The following is a 19,548-nucleotide window of genomic DNA, read 5'->3' as shown; positions in this document are numbered from 1 at the left end:
TGAAGATAGGCACCACATTGGCCTTCTTCCAGTCTTCGGGCACTTCACCAGAGCACCAGAAGTTCTCGAAGATCTGTGCAAGGGGCTGAGCTATGATGCTTGCCAGTTCCTTGAGTATCCTTGGGTGTAAACCATCAGGGCCGGCTGACTTGAAGGTATCCAGCCTGTCAAAGTGTTCCTTCACGAGGTCAGCTTCAATGGAGGGTAAGGAATCTCCCTCATCTGGGCATCCCTGACTCACAGTGGGCAGGGGCATCCCATGGGACTGGTGAAAAACTAACGCAAAGTACCCATTAAGCAAGTTTGCTTTTTCATGGGCATCGGTCGTCAGTTGTCCCATCTGGTTTAGCAGGGGTCCAATGTTGCCCTTGGCTTTTCCTCCAGCTCCCCACATATCTAAAAAATGACTTTTTATTGTCCTTGATATTTGTAGCTAGCTGGAGTTCCATCATAGCCTTGGCTTTCCTGGTTTGCTCTCTGCAGGTCTGGACCAGAGCAGAGTATTTGTCTTTGGTGGTGGTTCCAGTCCTCCATCCTTTGTAGGTCTTCCTTTTAAGATGCAGGAGGTCTGCTAGTTCCCTGGAGAGCCAAGGGGGCTGCTGTGCCCTTTTACTGCCTTTCCTCCAAGACAGGATAGACTTTGCTTGCGCATCCAGGATTGCTCCCTTGAGGAGCAACCACTCGTCTTGAACTCCCCTCCCCTTTGGGTTGTGGCCCTTTAGGGCCTCACTGACAAGGCTTCTTAGCTGGTCAAAGTCAGCTTTCCTGAAGTCAAAGTTACTTCTGTATTACTGACCGACTTGCCAGCTTTACGGTGGATGGTGAAGGTGATCAGCTTGTGGTCACTGTCACCCAGCTTCCCTTCGATCGATAGGTCGCTGATCAGGTTGCCCCCAGTTGCCAGTACCAGGTCAAGCAGCGCTTTACCTCTCATCAGCCCGTAGACTTCCTGCATCAGATAGAGGTCATCCACGCACAAGAGAAAGCTTTGCGACTGCTCGGATTTGGCTGAGTGCTCCTCCCACGAGATGTCTGGGTAGTTAAAGTCTCCCATGACAACCATAAACCAGGAGCGCGCAGCCTCAGCCAATTCCCTGGCAAACTCCTGGTCAAGGTCTTGACCCTGGGTAGCGGGTCTGTAGTAAACACCCACAATAGCATCCCCTATGCCATGTTCCCTACAGATTTTAACCCAGAGGGTCTGGAGTCGTCCACCATGGCTGCCAATGTCAGCTTGCAGGGATGCGTAGCTTTCCTTGACATAGAGAGCTACACCCCCACCCCTTTTGTCTACTTGATCCCTCCTGTACAGGGTATAGCCGTCTATACCTGTGACCCAGTCATGGGTGGGGTCCCACCAGGTCTCCATTATCCCTATGACATCATAGTTATTTGCGTTTAGCAGGAGGACAAGTTCCTCCTGTTTATTCCCCAAGCTCCTGGCATTTATGTATAGGCACACAAGTGTCCCCTTGGCAGCCCTAGTGTTGCCTATAGTTCACTCCAGGGCTGGGGCAGGGGTGGGTTCCCTTAAGTGCCTTGGCCTGCTGGCTTTGCAAGGGTTGCTCAGCAGGCCAGCAGTGGCAGTAGTCCCCCCATCTCCCGGTGGACTTAGTTTAAAGCCCAGTGGAGCAGGTCAGCCAGTCTGGCTGAGAAGAGCCTCCTCCCCAGCAGAGAGAGGTGGAGGCTATCCCTTCCCAGCAGCTCACTGCCGCTCTCACCAAAGAGCAGGCTGTGGTCATGGAAGCCAAAGCCTTCCCGATGACACCAGCGCCACAGTCTTTGGTTAACTACAAAACAAGATTAAACCTTGTGCTTTGCATGTACTACAATGTTGCACCATTTAGCAAGGTATAACTCTACTGTATTAAGTACTTCAGAATTTACCTACTTAACAATATCACATATGAAGCATACTACATGTACATTTTATATGGATAATTACTGTATAGGCAGCCCTAGAAAACATTAAGCTCTTTAAAACACAAACTTTCCGTTCTTGAGAGATTCCACGTATCCAACACATTTCAGCTGTTCTTATAAGAGGGGCTCCTTATTAAACCGTATTGATGCCCAAGGGAACATGTTCCATTTAGCTTCACGGTCATGTTACACACTGAGGGGTTGTTATGGAGACTGTTTTGAAGTCTTCCCAGCAATTCCAGTGTGTAATTAGTGTTGGATGCTACAACTGCAACTATCAAGTGGTCTCCATGGAAACCACCAGAAAACCCACACTTTTAAGGCTTCAGCAATTGGTCTTTATCAACACTGCTTTCTACAGACTTGAGATATTGTTAAGAGCACACTGATTGCCTTGTTTGTTGGTCAAGTCCATACAGGGCAAATTATTGTCTTCTGATACATGTATGCATGCATGCATGCATGTAGCTTACATGGAGATCATTAGGAGTCACCTCTGAGTTCCCAGGGATAAAATCTATTCTATATAATCTAAATTGAGGATGCTATTCCTATAAGGAAAAGTATAAGAAACTTGTCTTCTAATGTTTGTATATCTAGTACACACTTTTACATGCAGGCCAATTTAACATTCAAAACCACCTTCCTTTTAATCCTTCACCCCTCAGCCCACCTTTCTATGCATACTTGAAAGGCTCGAGATCATGGAAACTCCTTCTCTGGCTAAAACCTAGGCAATGCTCACCTTGGAGCACATCCATGTCACTCAGATCATCTGCCAGAAGAGGCTGAACAAGTTTGGTCCAACATCTTCCCTCTCTGGTATACAGCTCTTCAACATGTAAGCAAGAGAGCAGCAGGCACGAGCTTATAAAGTAGCCTTACAACCTATACTGAAGCCCCATTTTAAGATAATACACCATATTAATAGCACTGCATCAGAGTTTATTAACCTCTTGCATAAATAGCTTTATAAGGTCCAAATCAAGGAAGCAAGGAAATTGTCAGCCAAGAGCTACTGTCATTTTAGTTGCATAGAGCTGAACAAAGATAAGAAAATGCCATATTTTCTCACATACAACATGCCTCCAAATGAAACATGCACTTTTTTTTTTTGGAAGGTAGAATGTAAAAAAAATATATTTTTTTCCAGGGTCCTGGCCAACTGTGTGACACAGAGTAAACCCTTGCACCTGCCCACCTGCATCTGACCCAAATTGAGTCAATCTGGCTGCTGAAGCCCCACACTTGCAAGCTAGATCAAATGGTTCCATAGGCCAGATATGGCCCATGGGCCATAGGTTGCTGAGCCCTGTGTTAAGAGATGGAGAGGCAGTGAACCAGAAATACATTTGATTCTTCTTGGTACTTTTGCTGCTGGAATTGCAGCAGAAAATGCTCCCACATCATGTGAAAGGAGAGGCACTTAGCAGAGAAATCTTTGAGGCCTAACAAATAGAAATCAAAAGGCAATGAAGAATAAGTTTCTATCCCCTTTTTTCCATCTGTAGTGAGCAGTGGCATAACTAGGGCATGGAAGCTGGGGCAGCTGCACCAGGTGCTGAGCTGCGGGGGTGGTTTTGGAAAAATCAACTGCTGCTGCAGTCACATGATTGCATTCACAATTGCATAGTGCTGTGGCAATGGGAAGTTGCCCTGGGTGTGGCACCTGACCTAGGTACCTGGTCACATCATTACAGCTCTGGCAATGAGTCTTGAAAACATAAAGCAGGTATAATCCATTTGCTGCAATGGAAGAACACATCTGGACAGCACTTCCTTAGCAAGATATACACACACTGGGAAATCAGGTACTGTTACTTTAGAGCTATTCTAAGGAAACAAGTCGCTGCCCCAATCTCTCCTCTCCAATCTCTAGAATCCTTAGAATGTCCCTGTGCACAGCAGTATGGCTGCCCTGGGCTGGGGTTAATTATATTTGAGGGAGAGACAAAGGAAGATATTATGTCACAAACTCAAAGTGCTAAGGCCATTTCTGACACCCATCACTAGAAATTATTTAGCCTGGGAGAAAAATATCCAAAGATAATGAAGGAAGAACCAGTGCAACTGTCTAATGACAAGGCTAGGCTAGTATGGTTTTGGTTGGGTGTGTGAAACTACCACCAACAACATCCAGATATGTTGGCTCTGGTAAAAATGAAATCTGAGGAGGCCAAAGAGAAGATAGGAACAATCTGTAGTTCAGACGTTATTAACTTTCTTCTCTGAAAAAGTATTTAAAAAGCCAGCAGAAGGGCCACTGTTGTTTGAAGTCAGAAAAAAGAGGAAGAAAAAATAATTCAAAATCTACTTCCCATTATTTTCCCTTGTCTTCTTTTTCCTCGCAATAAGCTGTTTCAGAGACTCCTGCTGGGTCCAGGTCTATTGCTTCACCAAATTTTAATGAGATAATAGTATACTATCTGGTGGTAGATTATTTTCCCATAAACAGCCAGTGCACTGATAAAAGATAGCACAGTAATGCAATGACACTGCTCCTCCAACTCAGCAATTTCAACTGCTGTTGGGAACTCAAAGAAACAGGCAACATATTTAATGTTTAAACACAGATTAGCAGCCTAAATCTAAATAAACCTCACTGGCAGCACTACTGGTCTAGGTACAGAAATTACACAGAAACCGGTATCAGTGATTGGAAACTGCTCTAAACCTGTAACAGTGTGTATCTACACGAGACTCTTAATGCCCATTGAACTAATTCTACTGTGCATTAGCACAGCTGGCAAAAACCATGCTAAAGCGTGTGGCGGGGCACTGTTTAAAGACTGGGCGAAGGAGGGGCAGTGCCTGATTAGGACGCCATTTTAAGGCTCAGCTCCCTGAGCTGAGGGCAGTTTGTGACCACCCAGCAGGGAAGAAACACCTCTCTGCTGACCTCTGCCAGGAACACCTTGGAGGTAAGAGTGAGGTTATGGGGATGACTTGGAGGCCTCACTGGTCCTTAGCATGACCTAAAACTGCACCCTGATGGGGCAGGAAGGCCTGGTGGGGCTGCTGGTGATGCAGCAGTCCCCAGGTAAATGCCAGGAGTGAGCAGCTCCCCAGTGTAAGATGGGTTAGGGTGCCTTAACTCAGCCCCAACCTTCAGGTGGGTTACTTTATGCAGGGAAGGCCAGGTAAGCTTCTTGAAGTGCCTGAGCCTGCTGGGGCGAGTGATCCCAGGGGGCCAGGCATGCTTTGCGAAGTACCTGAGCTGGGGATGGGGGACCCTGTGGATGGGCATGCAGCTTAGACCTGACCCAAGGTACCCAACTGGCCCATGCTGAGGCCAGGACCCAAAGTGGGGTCGAAGGGTCAAGGCAGCCCACTGCGAGGGATGCCCAGAGCAGATAGTCTCAGGATCCTGACTGGCCTGAGACAGGGCCAGGGCCTAAGGGGGAGCCAAAGGTCCCAGAAGGGACCACAATTAATGGGCGAAGGGTACGGCTGAGTTCAGCTGCCTGGGAAGCCATCTGTGAGGCTTGGGCCACAGTGTAGAGATGGAACGGAGCTGCGGCTATCCCCCTAAACATTGGGGTTCAAAGTGGGCTTCCTGCCTAATTAAAACCTCAATATTATTACAATAAGGCATGGCAGGAGAGTGAGGTGGGCAGCTGGCCCATAGACAGGAGGCCGGCCGGTGCTTGCACCGGGCGTGAAAGCTTGCTCCTGTCACAATGCGCAGTAGTTTAGTCCAGTGAGCATTAAGCATCACCAAAAAAGCATTTGTTTGCACTAATGCGCAGTAGCACTGATTACATCACATTAAGTTAGTACCTGTTATTACAGGCAAAGGTGACTGGTAGGAAGGGCATAGAGGTGGGGGCCCTTGCCCCCCCGAGACTGGCCCCCAACTCAGCACTGCTCAGGACAGGGCAGTTTTTTTGCCACGTGGGCTGTGGCGTGTTGGCAGGGGGCACTAAGCCACGATACAGAAGTATAGGAGTGGATATGGGGCTTTTGGTCCACACCTAGGCCTGCCCACAAATTGTGACCCCCCCCCAGACTCAGGATGCACCAGTCACCCCTGATTACAGGTACTAAACTTGGAAGTAATTACGGCACGTTAATGAACATATAGATGCACCGACAGAATAGAAGTTTAGACTGCATATAGACTGGTTTAAAAATGGTAGAACCTGGTTTATCCAGGTGCATCCATCTAGGTCTATCATAGATCTCATAGATTTCATAGACATTAGGGCTGGAAGGGACCTCAGAAGATCATCAAGTCCAGCCATCTGCCCCAGGGGCAGGAAGTCAGCTGGGGTCATAGGATCCCAGCAAGATAAGCATCCAAATTTCTCTTGAAGGTGTTCCATGTGGGTGCTTGAATCACCTCCGATGGCAGGCTATTCCAGACCTTGGGGGCTCGGACAGTAAAGAAATTCTTCCTTATGTCCAGCCTGAAACAGTCTTGCTGGAGTTTATAACCGTTCGACCTTGTTATCCCTTGGGGTGCTCTGGTGAACAATCGTTCTCCCAGATCCTGGTGAACACCCCTGATAAACTTATAGGTAGCCATCAGATCACCCCTGAGCCTGCGCTTTTCCAGGCTAAAGAGCCCCATAGCTCTCAGCCTGTCGTCATAAGGTCTGTTTTCCTGGCCTCTGATCATGCACGTGGCTCTTCTCTGGACTCTCTCAAGCTTCTCCACACCCTTTTTGAATTGTGGAGCCCAAAACTGGACGCAATACGTCAGCTGTGGCCTCACCAAGGCAGAGTACAACAGGAGAATGACATCCCGGGATTTACTTGAGAAGCATCCATGGATGCAAGCCAGCATTTTGCTTGCTTTACTAGCCGCAGCATCACATTGAAGGCTCATGTTCGTCTTGTGGTCAAACATGACTCCCAAGTCCTTTTCATCCATAGTGCTAGCCAGCGTAGCACTGCCGAGCCTACAAGCATGCTGCAGGTTTTTCCTCCCAAGGTGGAGAACCATTCATTTTTCGGTGTTAAACACCATCAGGTTCTCATCTGCCCATTTCCTGAGCCTGTCAAGATCTGCCTGGATCACCCTCCTGTTCTCAGGTGTGGATGCTTTACCCGAGATTGGCGTCATCAGCGAACTTGGCCAGCCCGCTTCTGACACCAATGTCTACATCATTGATGAAGATGTTAAACAGTATAGGCCCTAGGACAGAGCCTTGAGGGACCCCACTGGTCACAGCGCACCACAACGATTGACTTCCATCAGCCACCACCCTCTGGGTCCTACCAATTCCCCAGCCAGTGGATCATGGTGTGTATATCGTGGTGTGGTTGAGGCCACAGTTGTCCAGTTTTGCCAAGAGGTGATCATGGGATACCAGACTGAAGGCTTTTCTGAAGTCAAGATATATGACATCAATCTCTTCCCCCTTGTCCAGGTGATGGGTCACCTGGTCATAAAAGGAAATGAGATTCGTCAAGTAAGACCTACCTGCAACAAACCCGTGCTGGGTATTCCTCAGGATATTGCCATCAGCTAGTCTGTTAAGGATGGTCTCTTTGATAATCTTTTCCAAGAGCTTCCCCAGGATAGAGGTCAGGCTGATGGGCCAGTAGTTTGCCGGATCCACTTTCCTCCCTTTCTTGAAGATAGGCACCACATTGGCCTTCTTCCAGTCTTTGGGCACTTCACCAGAGCGCCAGGAGTTCTCGAAGATCTGTGCAAGGGGCTGAGCTATGATGCTAGCCAGCTCCTTGAGTACCCTTGGGTGTAAACTGTCAGGGCCAGCAGACTTGAGGTGTCCAGCCTGTCAAGGTGTTCCTTCACGAGGTCAGCATCGATGGAGGGCAAGGAACCTCCCTTACCCAGGCCTCCCTGTCCCGTAATCGGCATGGGCATCCCGTGGGACTGATGAAAGATCAACGCAAAGTACCCATTTAATAGGTTGGCTTTTTCCTGGGCGCCAGTTGTCAGTTGTCCCATCTGGTTTAGCAGGGGTCCAATGTTGCCCTTGCTTTTCCTCTGGCTCCCCACAGATACAATCAGTTTAGGTTAGACCAGTCTATTGAACTCTCACCAGAAACCCTCCCAACTCAAGTTAGGTTGCAGTTCCCTGACATCCCAAGATGCTTTGTGGATCCTACTAATCCTCCATTGCAGGGAGGGTGGACTAATCTCCATGCACACTAGTCTGCTCCGAATGAGCCAGGTTTGCCTCGACCCAGGCTGTCACAGAACTGAGGCAGCAAAGCCTCTGTTCCCCAGCTCTGTGCCCTCCCTGAAACTGTCAGCCAAGGTGGGGGGGTTGCGGGGAGGAGGAGGTGCGGGAGCAGAGCCTGTGAAGGTCAGCCTGGATCACCCTCCTGTCCTCAGGTGTGGATGCTTTACCCCCCTGGTGCCAGCCCCTCCCACAGGGGTCTGCCCAGCTGGACGGTCCTGTGCAGTGGAGGCTTTTCCACCACTGCTGTGCCTACCCAGCTGGGCTGACTAACCAGATGGGCTACACAGTCCTGCCCCACTCCCCTACTGTTCACAGGCACCAACTTGCTGGAGGAGAGTCAGGCTTTCCAGCTGGGCAAGCACAACATGGTGGGGGGAAGGTCCCATCATGTATGGCCTCCCAAATGTGCTGGCTAGGCTTGAAGGAGCCAGGTCCACATGACCAGGGGCCTCCCCTTTCACTCCACCCCCTTGCCCCACCACAGCAGGGCTGGGGATAGTTTCTGTGCTGGCTTTCCCCTTCCCTGAGGCTGATGGCTGGGGGTGTGTGCTGAGTAGCCCATCAGGGATAGCTCCTGCTAAGCTAGGTGTGGCTGCCCTTAGCAGGCTGGGAGGCATGCAGGCATACCCCCTGCCTTCTGGCCTCAGTCACTGAAGGCATATGCTTGCCTCCCCCAACTGAAGGGCAAATGTGACTTCCATTCGCTCACAATCCAATCTACACAGCTTAGAGAAACCCACGCAGATTGGACTAATTCTGCCTCTGGCTTTTTGAATGTCTGTACTTAACCTTAGAGCTCATTAGAGTTGTCACCAGATGTTTCTGTTTGTGTATGTGTGTCTCTAAGTTGTTCTTTCCGGTACATGACCCAAGCTACTAACATATCTTTCAAATTAAAGCATGCATCCTCCACATATTTTCAAATTCTTCATCTTCTGGAGTTGCATCTTTGCAAAATGGTGACAAAGGAAGTAGAGTATTTCTTTTGTATATCTTAAGGGCAGTTTTTGGTGTATGGCCCATTTAAATATTAATACATACAGCACTGGCTTTCATAGAGACTATGCAGAGTGCATTTGTCAGTAAAACTATTGCACATAGCAAATATGTACACTAAACCCAGCATTTGTCTATGCTCATAGCAACATTTGGACACCAAATCTGTCAAATCTTGTTACAGACTAAAGACCCTTAAAGAACCTACTAAAGCAACAGTATCGTAAATGCAAATTTAAGTGCCTCCTCTAGTTTTTAACTGAATGAAAAATAAAAAGGACGAGGAACCCAGCCATCTAGACTGCAGAAAGAATGTCTTCTTGTGTCTGTAAAATGGTACCTTTAGATCTCCTTGCCAGTTTATTGGTGCATCAGTGCTTTAGAAGAAATGAAGTGATGGCAGCTATCACAGCAATCAGTTCATCAGTCATAAAGATACAAAGCATCCAAATGGAAAACAGATTCTTCATTCTCTGAACCTCCCCAGAGGCCGTGCTGCTGTCTGAGGACTACAGCACTCTCCTTTCTTGGCTAGCTCTCAAGACAAACATATTCTGGCCTAAACTGCTGCTTCTTTCCAACTGATGGTAAAAACTCCAGTCAGTCTGAGATTTTAGGAAGATGATTTGGGGCAGTACTCAATCCAAGAAAAATGCTCACGTGGGAATGTAAAGCCGCTGTTGTGATCCAGGGTTTTTTTTTCTATTGGATCTTGTTTCCCTCCTCCTGTGTGTCCAGATTCAAATAGTTTCTCTCTCTCTATTATTTCTTGTTTATATAAACTTCTACCCTTGACACTTTTAAAGATACTGTTACAACTGTGACTAAAATGTATTCTACAGTATTAGGATTTCTGATCTGAAACGTGCAGCTAGGACAGCATGTACTGCAATCAAGTCAGCCCTCACATGCCACACAAAGTTGATCTATAGGTCACTATTTGGTTAGGATATTTCCAAAGGACAGCTAGGGGCAGGAGGAAGTAATGCTGGTGATTCAGTTGGTAACATAACATTCTTCCCAATGAGTCAATATTTGAATCGACAGTCCATTTGTGGCAATGAGTTAACTCATGACAACTTTGTCAGGGTTGGTGTATTAACTTCACTATTGTAGTCAAATTCCAGTTGAGATAATTGCATTCTGCCTACATAAATTCCCCTCCAGCCCCATTGGTATGTAGTATTCTTCTTTTTTTCCTGTTCCAAAGCTATTGTGTAGCATTTTTGTTATATTAAAGCTGCTGCTGAAGGCTGCATTTCATTCATGCATGCAGCAATTCCAATGTTTCTTAAATGTCTCAGAAAGGCAAGAGCTTTAATTGTATGTTTATAATGATGTTTGAGGCATAGGCAACTGGTAGGGGGGCCACGGGGAGGCACATGCCCCCCTAACAGAGCGATCCCTGCTGCCGCCAGTGTCTACTCACCAGATCTGCCCCCGCTGCTGATGCCAGCGGCGGTGCCTGCAGGAGTTGCCAGCTCCGCCCCCACTGCTGACGGCTTCTGTGGGTGCCTGCCCAGACTGAGAAGGCACCAGTCACCCATGCTTTGAGGGGTATAGGTTGTAGCCATGTCGGTCTAAGGACACAGGCAGGCAAGGTTCTTTGGTTAAATCCAATAATGTTTTATTAGACCACCTACAATAGTTGGAAAAATTCTTCTTTGCAAGCTGTCGGATACAAACACCCTTTGTCGGGCATCTGAGAGACTCTTAGATAAGAGTCACTTTAGAAATGCAAGCAGCCTTTTTAATAATTTAATATGTGGAGCTATAGGCATAGTGCGTGTACCCAGCACCTAGTTCCTTTTATACGCAAAGCCAGGCAGTTGAACTGAGCAGTGCTGTTGAAAATACAGTAAAAGCAACAAAGAGGGAAGAACTCATTTTCTCTGTTGCAAAAACTTCCAAAATAAAATCATTATTTGAGTGTAGTACTTTCACATGAACAAATGTAACCTTTTTGGACTGATTACAATAAAACAAATATAGACTAAATTACCAGAAAGACACCAGGCCAAACCTTTAGCTGGTGCAAACTGAGAAAAATCTATCAACTACAATGACATGAACACCTTCTCTGAAGGATACATCTGTGTGGGCAGACCCAGCTAATCTCCCAAATCTAACAATCCCCACATGCTGGAAAAGCTTTGATCCACTTCAGACTTTGCGGTTCTTATCCATTTCAGCTGTGAAGGGCCTGAATCTGTTTTATAGTATCATGTTTCTTACCAATTCCTCCTAGCTTTTTTGATACTTCATAAATACCACATACAGAACCACTTATCCACAATATCTGTGAACAGGATAAGCTATTCCCATTTAGAATGTACTTCTCCAGAGTATATAAAATCATTTTTAACAGCAAGCTTTAAATCAGTTGACTTGCTACCAAAAACCAACAAGGAGGTTACAGTAATAAAACTCCACCGCCAGACAGTTCTTGGAGCTCTTAAGAGAAGTTGAAGCCAGCAAGAAATACCATACAACTGGCAGTTTCACTGAGCCATAATACAGAAATGCTGAATACAGAAACACCAGCAACAATCTTTTCCTGCCATCACCAGAACAAGCTGAGAAGTCATTTTACTGTAATTTTTAAATAAAAACACTATACAATTTTTTTTAAAACAATAGCAACTCCATTCATCTTCATAGGAAAGCTTCAAAGAACTAACTGCCCTGAGCAGTCATGGCTTTAAGATGTTGCACCTGGTAATGATTAAACTGGGTAATACATGGAAAAGGAATAACACTGGCTCTTCTGACTTCATACACCATGGCCAGCTGAGCCATTAACTACTTAATGCAAGAATCAGGCATTTGCGATTGCCATGCTGGTAACACAGTGCCAAATTCGACTCCTATGGAAGCCAATGGGAATTCTGCCATTGACTTTGGCTCTAAAAAATCAGAGCTGCTGGGAGGAAAGATGCAACAATGGAAACAATTACTGGTGGACACAGATGTCCTTCTCAGAAGCAGGATCTTCCAGCAACATATCACTTTTGGAACCAGTAGGCCAAATCCTCAGCTGCTGCTAATCAGCACAACTCCCCAGATTTTAATGGAGAAACCACAATTTACATCACCTGAGGATCTAACCCAGGGGTGATCGACTCCCAGCCTGAGAGCAGAGACTAGCCCTGCCACCATGTCTTCCAGCCCACAGGGCTCCCACCAGTTCAAAATTTTAGCAGCAGGCTAGCAGTCTCACTGTCCCCCTGCTGCCAAATTTCTGAACCTATGGGGAGCTCCACAGGCCAGATAGTGTAGCCCTTGCGTGCTGGATAGGGCAGTGCAAGGCCCAATCCCAACCCACAGGCTTGGGCAGGGGTGGCACAGGTCCCCAAGGACTGATCCTGGCACACAGGGCCAGGCAAGGACAGTTGGGGGAGGGGCGCAGATCCCAGTGCCCAATCCCAGCCTGTGAAGACAGCACAAAGCCTGATCCCAGTGTGCAGGAGTCAGTGGGGATGGTGCAGGCCCCAGGACCCGATTCCAGCATGTGAGGGAAAACCAAGGCTGCGTGGAGCCTGATCCAGGCATATGGGCCAGCTGGAGACAAAGCAGGGCTCAATGCTGTTGCAAAAGACCCAATCCAGCACACAGACCAATCCCAGACCACTCATCTGGCCCACAGCGCCAAAAGGTCAAGCACCCCTGATCTAGCCCATTATTTAAGGTACTCTCACATGATCAATATTTGCTGTCTCAGGCCTGCTCTGTACATGTTGTTAAATAGACAGATGCAAAGACAGTCTAATGAAAATCAAAGACATGGAGATTTAAGCTCACAGTTCTGCTTCTGGAGAGCAGGTTCTTATAAGTTTTGCTGATTGTCCCCCTCTTACCTTTGCAAGGAAACTCCAGGCTGCATACTGCCATGAGGAGGTACAGTTTTTTAGTTTCACTGTGTGTAACATCAGAAAGAATCCCAGCAGTCCACTGTAAAGGGCAGGGAAAGCTTCCATTAATAAAGTATCTTAGTGTCTATCAAGCAGAACCTTATGGGTTTCTTGTTATCTTTTTTCTAGCACAAAACTGAATATTCATCACTACAGCTGGTATGATTCAAGTTTTGAAGTAGATGATCTTTATTTCCAGAACAAAATACCCTGGTTTTGTTCAACCTATGGCTAAAATTACATTAAAATAGATGGAATGGTCTCATGCTAGATAATCCAAGGGTACAAAAATGCAAGTTTATTGCCAGAAGATTTTGACTTAGGGCATTTAAATGGCTCCACTGAAACAAAGATTTTAGTGGGAGCAGCATGTCTACATTTGGCTGATATCATCAATCCTATTTCTATGAGGCCTTAAGCTGCAAAGAACACTAGAAAATTTAAGTTGAATACAGTCAAGTTGCTTAATCTTCACAAAGCCCAAAGTTCTGATAAAAAAAATCAAATGCCCTTTAATTCTTATAGGTAAAGAATAAATGAATAAACCTCTGGTGCTGTGGAATACAATGTCCTGAAACTCTCACCTGAAGACTAGGTAAAACTTGATTCTCAAAATTATGTAGGATTAACTAGTAAAGGGGGAAGGAAGGAAATTTAAGGAGTGGTTTCAAAATTATGGTGGTTTCAAAGGCTAAATTATGGCCTTGCCAGTACAAATGTCATGGGTAGCAGCAAAGAAGGGGAGAGAGACTCTATGGAGCATTTCATTATGAAGAAATGGGGCTTAGAGCTGCACTATCCCAGGCATTGAGCCAACACTGTTTGCTCCAACACTGAAACAGCATGAAGACCAAGACCAAGACAGACTCCCTGGATTGCAAACTCCTTTCTGAGCTTGATTCCAATGCTCATGACTCAAAGCAAAACTGTGACTCATTATTTCTGTATCTTGACACACCAAATAAAGGGGAGATCAGTGTAAATGCAAAAGAGAAGTTACTCTAATTTCATGCAACTGAACTGTAACCACAAGATCCTGAACAGTTGCATGCTGCTAGAAAGGCAGAGAGGGTTGGCTGCAGCTAGCAAATGTTATTTGGTATTAATTAAAAAAAATGGGCTGTGAAAAATTGCTAAGCACTTATGATGATACTAAGCTGGAAATGTCGTAGCAATCTCCAAGATACACGCCTCCACATCAGACAATCAAGACTGGGTACTTACAATGAGCAGAGGAACATTTCTTCTCAGAAAAACTGTTTATAAGGAAAGGTAGATAAAATGGTCTCTTGGAAAAATAGTTGGTATATAAGTAATGTATTTCTTTTAGAAAACAGCTAGTGGGCCTTACATAGATTCATAGATGTTAGGGTTGGAAGGGACCTGAATAGATCATCGAGTCTGACCCCCTGCATAGGCAGGAAAGAGTGCTGGGTCTAGATGACCCGAGCTAGATGCATATCCAACCTCCTCTTGAAGACCCCCGGGGTAGGGGAGAGCACCACCTCCCTTGGGAGCCCGTTCCAGATCTTGGCCACTCGAACTGTGAAGAAGTTCTTCCTAATGTCCAGTCTAAATCTGCTCTCTGCTAGCTTGTGGCCATTATTTCTCGTAACCCCTGGGGGCGCCTTGGTGAATAAAACCTCACCAATTCCCTTCTGTGCCCCCGTGATGAACTTATAGGCAGCCACTAGGTCGCCTCTCAACCTTCTCTTGCGGAGGCTGAAGAGGTCCAGGTGCCCCAGTCTCTCCTCATAGGGCTTGGTCTGCAAGCCCTTAACCATACGAGTGGCCCTTCTCTGGACCCTCTCCAGGTTATCCACATCCCTCTTGAAGTGCGGTGCCCAGAATTGCACGCAGTACTCCAACTGCAGTCTGACCAGCGCCCGATAGAGGGGAAGTATCACCTCTTTGGATCTATTTGTCATGCATCTGCCAATGCATGATAAAGTGCCACTGGCTTTTCTGATGGCTTCGTCACACTGCCAACTCATGTTCATCTTGGAGTCCACTAGGACTCCAAGATCCCTTTCCACTTCCGTGCCACCCAGCAGGTCATTCCCTAGGCTGTACGTGTGCTGGACATTTTTCCTCCCTAGGTGCAGCACTTTGCATTTCTCCTTGTTGAACTGCATTCTGTTGTTTTCTGCCCACTTGTCCAACCTGTCCAGGTCTGCCTGCAGCTGTTCCCTGCCCTCCGGCATGTCCACTTCTCCCCATAGCTTTGTGTCATCCGCAAACTTGGACAGAGTACATTTGGCTCCCTCGTCCAAGTCACTGATGAAGACATTGAAGAGTATCGGTCCAAGGACCGAGCCCTGCGGGACCCCACTGCCCACACCCTTCCAGGTCGAAACCGACCCATCCACCACGACTCTCTGGGTGCGACCCTCTAGCCAATTCGCCCACAAATCTTCAGACCCACAATTGTTAATGGCTTACTTTTTGAAAGGAACTGGAAACTAAGATGTTGGAGGATAGTTGAAAAGCCTTGCCCTTACACCCTATTTCCTTGTGTTCCTATTGAAGGAAAAAAATGGTGAACTACTATTTCATACTATGGGTGGTAGAATCCAGACAGGAGTGGTGAAGGAAGCCTAAAACACTGGTGACAAAAATCTGAAGCACGAATGAATTTGGGAACATCTGCTGCATTCTCTCAGCCTGAGGTTGGGTTTTGCTTATATGAAAAAAAACAATGAATAACTAGCTTAGAGATCACAGAATAAACTATACTGCAATGCCTGTTCCAGAATTGCTCCCAGTATGGAAATTAAATTTCCAGAATAGAATCACTTTTATTGTAGAACATATGAGGAAATTATTCCAGAATAGCTATGCTGCTGAGTTTCCCCTCCATGTAGACAAGGCCTTAAGGGTGCTAGTTAATCATGAGCGGCACTTAAATAATCATGACTATTATTGTTTTTCACATTACATCAACCCTTTTAAATAGATAAGCAAAATAAAAGTAAGAAACGTTCCAAATAGTTTTGTCTCATTTTGAAAGAAAAGTAAAAGTTAACCAATCTAAGAAGTAAATATTCTTAACTGGAAGAAGTCTAGAGATCTGAGAATGGATAAAAGTTTCAGAGTACTAAGGAACTGTGTAACACACGCTGATGTAATTCTCATAGGACATTAGTGGACTATGAATTCTTGCTATACAAAATAATGAGACAGTTGTTAAAGCCTTCCCTTTTTACCCACCTAACACATTCTGCCACATAACGAGACATACAGGCAAACTAACAGTTCTGGGGACTAATATTTTGTAATCACAGCAAACAGCAAATTTAACAAAGACTAAGCTGAGTTGGGAAGTACTTCAAAGATTCTTTCCATCAAAGCTTTCTCATGCTATGTACAAAATATTTTAATGCAAGCAGGGAACTCCTCATGGTCTCAACATACTTGAACATATAAAGGCACAAACCACCCTACATGATGGAACAAGGCCTGTTGGACTTGAATCTCAAGGCCTCAGTTGCATTTCCAGAGGAAGTCACTGATCTACAGCTTTACTGCCTTGTTCCATCAAAAGTTGGTACATCTAACCATAGATTCATAGATGTTAGGGTAGGAAGGGACCTCAATAGATCATCGAGTCCGACCCTCTGCATAAGCAGGAAGGAGTGCTGGGTCTAGATGACCCCAGCTAGATACTCATCTAACCTCCTCTTGAAGACCCCCAGGGTAGGGGAGAGCACCACCTCCCTTGGGAGCCTGTTCCAGACCTTGGCCACTCGAACTGTGAAGAAGTTCTTCCTAATGTCCAGTCTAAATCTGCTCTCTGCTAGCTTGTGGCCATTGTTTCTTGTAACCCCCGGGGGCGCCTTGGTGAATAAATACTCACCAATTCCCTTCTGTGCCCCCGTGATGAACTTATAGGCAGCCACAAGGTCGCCTCTCAACCTTCTCTTGCGGAGGCTGAAAAGGTGCAGTTTCTCTAGTCTCTCCTCGTAGGGCTTGGTCTGCAGGCCCTTGACCATACGAGTGGCCCTTCTCTGGACCCTCTCCAGGTTATCCGCATCCTTCCTGAAGTGTGGCGCCCAGAATTGCACACAGTACTCCAACTGCGGTCTGACCAGCGCCCTCTAGAGGGGAAGTATATCCTCCCTGGACCTATTCGTCATGAATCTGCTGATGCACGATAAAGTGCCATTGGCTTTTCTGATGGCTTCGTCACACTGCTGGCTCATGTTCATCTTGGAGTCCACTAGGACTCCAAGATCCCTTCCCACTTCCATGCCACCCAGCAGGTCATTTCCTAGGCTGTAGGTGTGCTGGACATTTTTCCTCCCTAGGTGCAGCACTTTGCATTTCTCCTTGTTGAACTGCATCCTTTTGTTTTCTGCCCACTTGTCCAACCTATCCAGGTCTGCCTGCAGCTGTTCTCTGCCCTCCGGCGTGTCCACTTCTCCCCATAGCTATGTGTCATCTGCAAACTTGGACAGAGTACATTTGACTCCCTCGTCCAAGTCGCTGATGAAGACATTAAAGAGTATCGGTCCAAGGACCGAGCCCTGCGGGACCCCACTGCCCACACCTTTCCAGGTCGAGACCGACCCATTTACCACGACTCTTTGGGTGCGACCCTCTAGCCAATTCGCCACCCACCGGACTGTGCAGTCATCCACATCACAGCCTCTTAATTTGTTCACCAGTATGGGGTGGGATACCGTATCGAAGGCCTTCCTGAAGTCTAAGTATACGACATCCACCCCTCCTCCTGTGTCCAGGTGTTTCGTAACCTGGTCATAGAAAGAGACTAGATTGGTCAGGCACGATCTGCCCGCCACAAACCCGTGCTGGTTTCCCCTCAGCATAATTTGTCCTGCCGGGCTCTCACAAATGTGAGCCTTGATAATTTTTTCAAAGACTTTACCAAGGATGGAGGTGAGACTGACTGGCCTATAGTTGCCCGGGTCCTCCTTCCTCCCCTTTTTGAAAATGGGGACCACGTTAGCCCTTTTCCAGTCCTCCGGGACTTGGCCCGTGCGCCACGAGCGTTCGAATATTCCTGCCAGTGGCTCTGCAATGATGTCGGCCAGTGCCATCAGCACCCTCGGATGGAGCCCATCCGGGCCTGCTGATTTAAAGGCATCCAGTTCTTCCAAATGACTCTGCACCACCTCAGGATCTACGTATGGAAGTCTGGTGCCTTGCTGCTGCCTCTCTACAACCCCAGTGAGAGACTTGTTGTGCCCCTCACTTAGGAACACTGAGGCAAAGAACTCGTTGAGGAGTTCAGCCTTGTCCCCCCTATCTGTCACCAATTGTTTCTGCCCATTTAGCAGTGGTCCTATTCCTCCCTGGGCTTTCCTTTTACTCCCAATATATCTAAAAAACAATTTCTTGTTGTCTTTTACTTGGGTTGCCATCCTCAGCTCCATGGTAGCTTTGGCCCGCCTAACTGCCTCCCTACAAGCACGAGCAGAGGAGGTATATTCATCTTTAGTGATCTCACCCTGTTTCCACTTTTTATGTGCTCCCCTTTTGGCCCTTAGGCTGCCCTGGATTTCTCTGGTCAGCCATGGAAGCCTCTTGGCCCCTTTCCCTCTTTTGCCTCGCTCGGGAATTGTCTTGCTTTGTGCCCGAAGGATCATTTCCTTTAGGCTCAGCCACCCTTCTTGGGCTTCCATCTCTTCAAATCTCCTACTCTGCAGTGCGTCCTTGACTAATCGCCTGAGTGCATTGAGATCAGCTTTCCTAAAGTCTAGCACTTTCACCCTACTAGTTACCTTACCCACTCGACGTCTTATGTTGAATTCTATTATTAGGTGATCACTGTCTCTCAAATGGCTACCGATCTGGAGGTCCCCTATCATGTCACCTCCTGTTGCCAATACCGGATCCAGTATGGCATTCCCCCTAGTGGGACCGTGTACCTCCTGAGTCAGGTGGAGGTCCTGTACACAGGTTAGAAACCTGTGTGAGCGATGGGACCTTGCTGTCTGCGTCTCCCAGCAGATGTCCGGGTAGTTAAGTCCCCCATGACTACCGCCTCTTTAGCTTTTATGGTCTCCGAGAGTTGCCTCAGGAGCCCCGCATCTATTTCTTCCCCTTGGTGTGGGGGTCTGTAGCAGACCCCTACCACCAAATCCCTTTCTCCTTGCCCCCCATGTAGCCTAACCCACAATCCTTCTACTTCCTCAACCTTGGATTCTGTCTTGATGAGGGTTGATGTATATTGCTCACTGACATAAAGTGCAACCCCCCCCCCTTTTCTTCCCCAACCTGTCCTTTCTATACAATCTATAGCCCTCAATATGTACCGCCCAGTCATGGGATGAATCCTACCAGGTCTCTGTTAGCTCCACTAAGTCATAGGTGTTTAGTGCAAGCAGGAGCGCTAATTCATCCTGCTTGTCCCCCATGCTCCTAGCATTAGTATATAGGCACTTGAGCCCTGCGACTGGTGCCTTTGCTGCCCCCCCGCTCCGAGTCCCAAGGGGCCCATTGTTACATGCTTCTCACTTTCAACTGAGATTCAAGTTCAGAAGTCAACAGAACCATTATTTCACAGCTGAGGCATATCCAGGGTGGAGGGGAAGTCA

At 47.0% G+C, this 19,548-nt stretch overlaps 1 protein-coding gene across 4 annotated transcripts in view; it reads right to left on the bottom strand.

The window, feature by feature from the left end:
- The window catches only part of TMEM241 (transmembrane protein 241), a 102,570-nt gene that overhangs the window by 27,175 nt on the left and 55,847 nt on the right, over nt 1-19,548 (bottom strand). For 2 of the 4 annotated variants that reach the window (XM_014595226.3, XM_014595227.3), the window contains exon 13: nt 12,935-13,028. The exons of 1 other annotated variant lie outside the window; for it this stretch is intronic. In XM_014595226.3, coding sequence (XP_014450712.1) covers nt 12,935-13,028 — 94 coding nt within the window. Of the gene's footprint in view, nt 1-12,934; nt 13,029-19,548 lie in introns of those variants that run through there. One more of the 4 variants, XR_002090118.2, reaches the window with a different exon arrangement.

This window comes from Alligator mississippiensis, chromosome 3 (genome assembly GCF_030867095.1).
Source record: "Alligator mississippiensis isolate rAllMis1 chromosome 3, rAllMis1, whole genome shotgun sequence".
Classification (NCBI taxonomy): domain Eukaryota; kingdom Metazoa; phylum Chordata; order Crocodylia; family Alligatoridae; genus Alligator; species Alligator mississippiensis.
The sequence above is the reverse complement of the archived record's forward strand: the minus strand, read 5'-3'. Positions and strand labels throughout refer to the sequence as shown.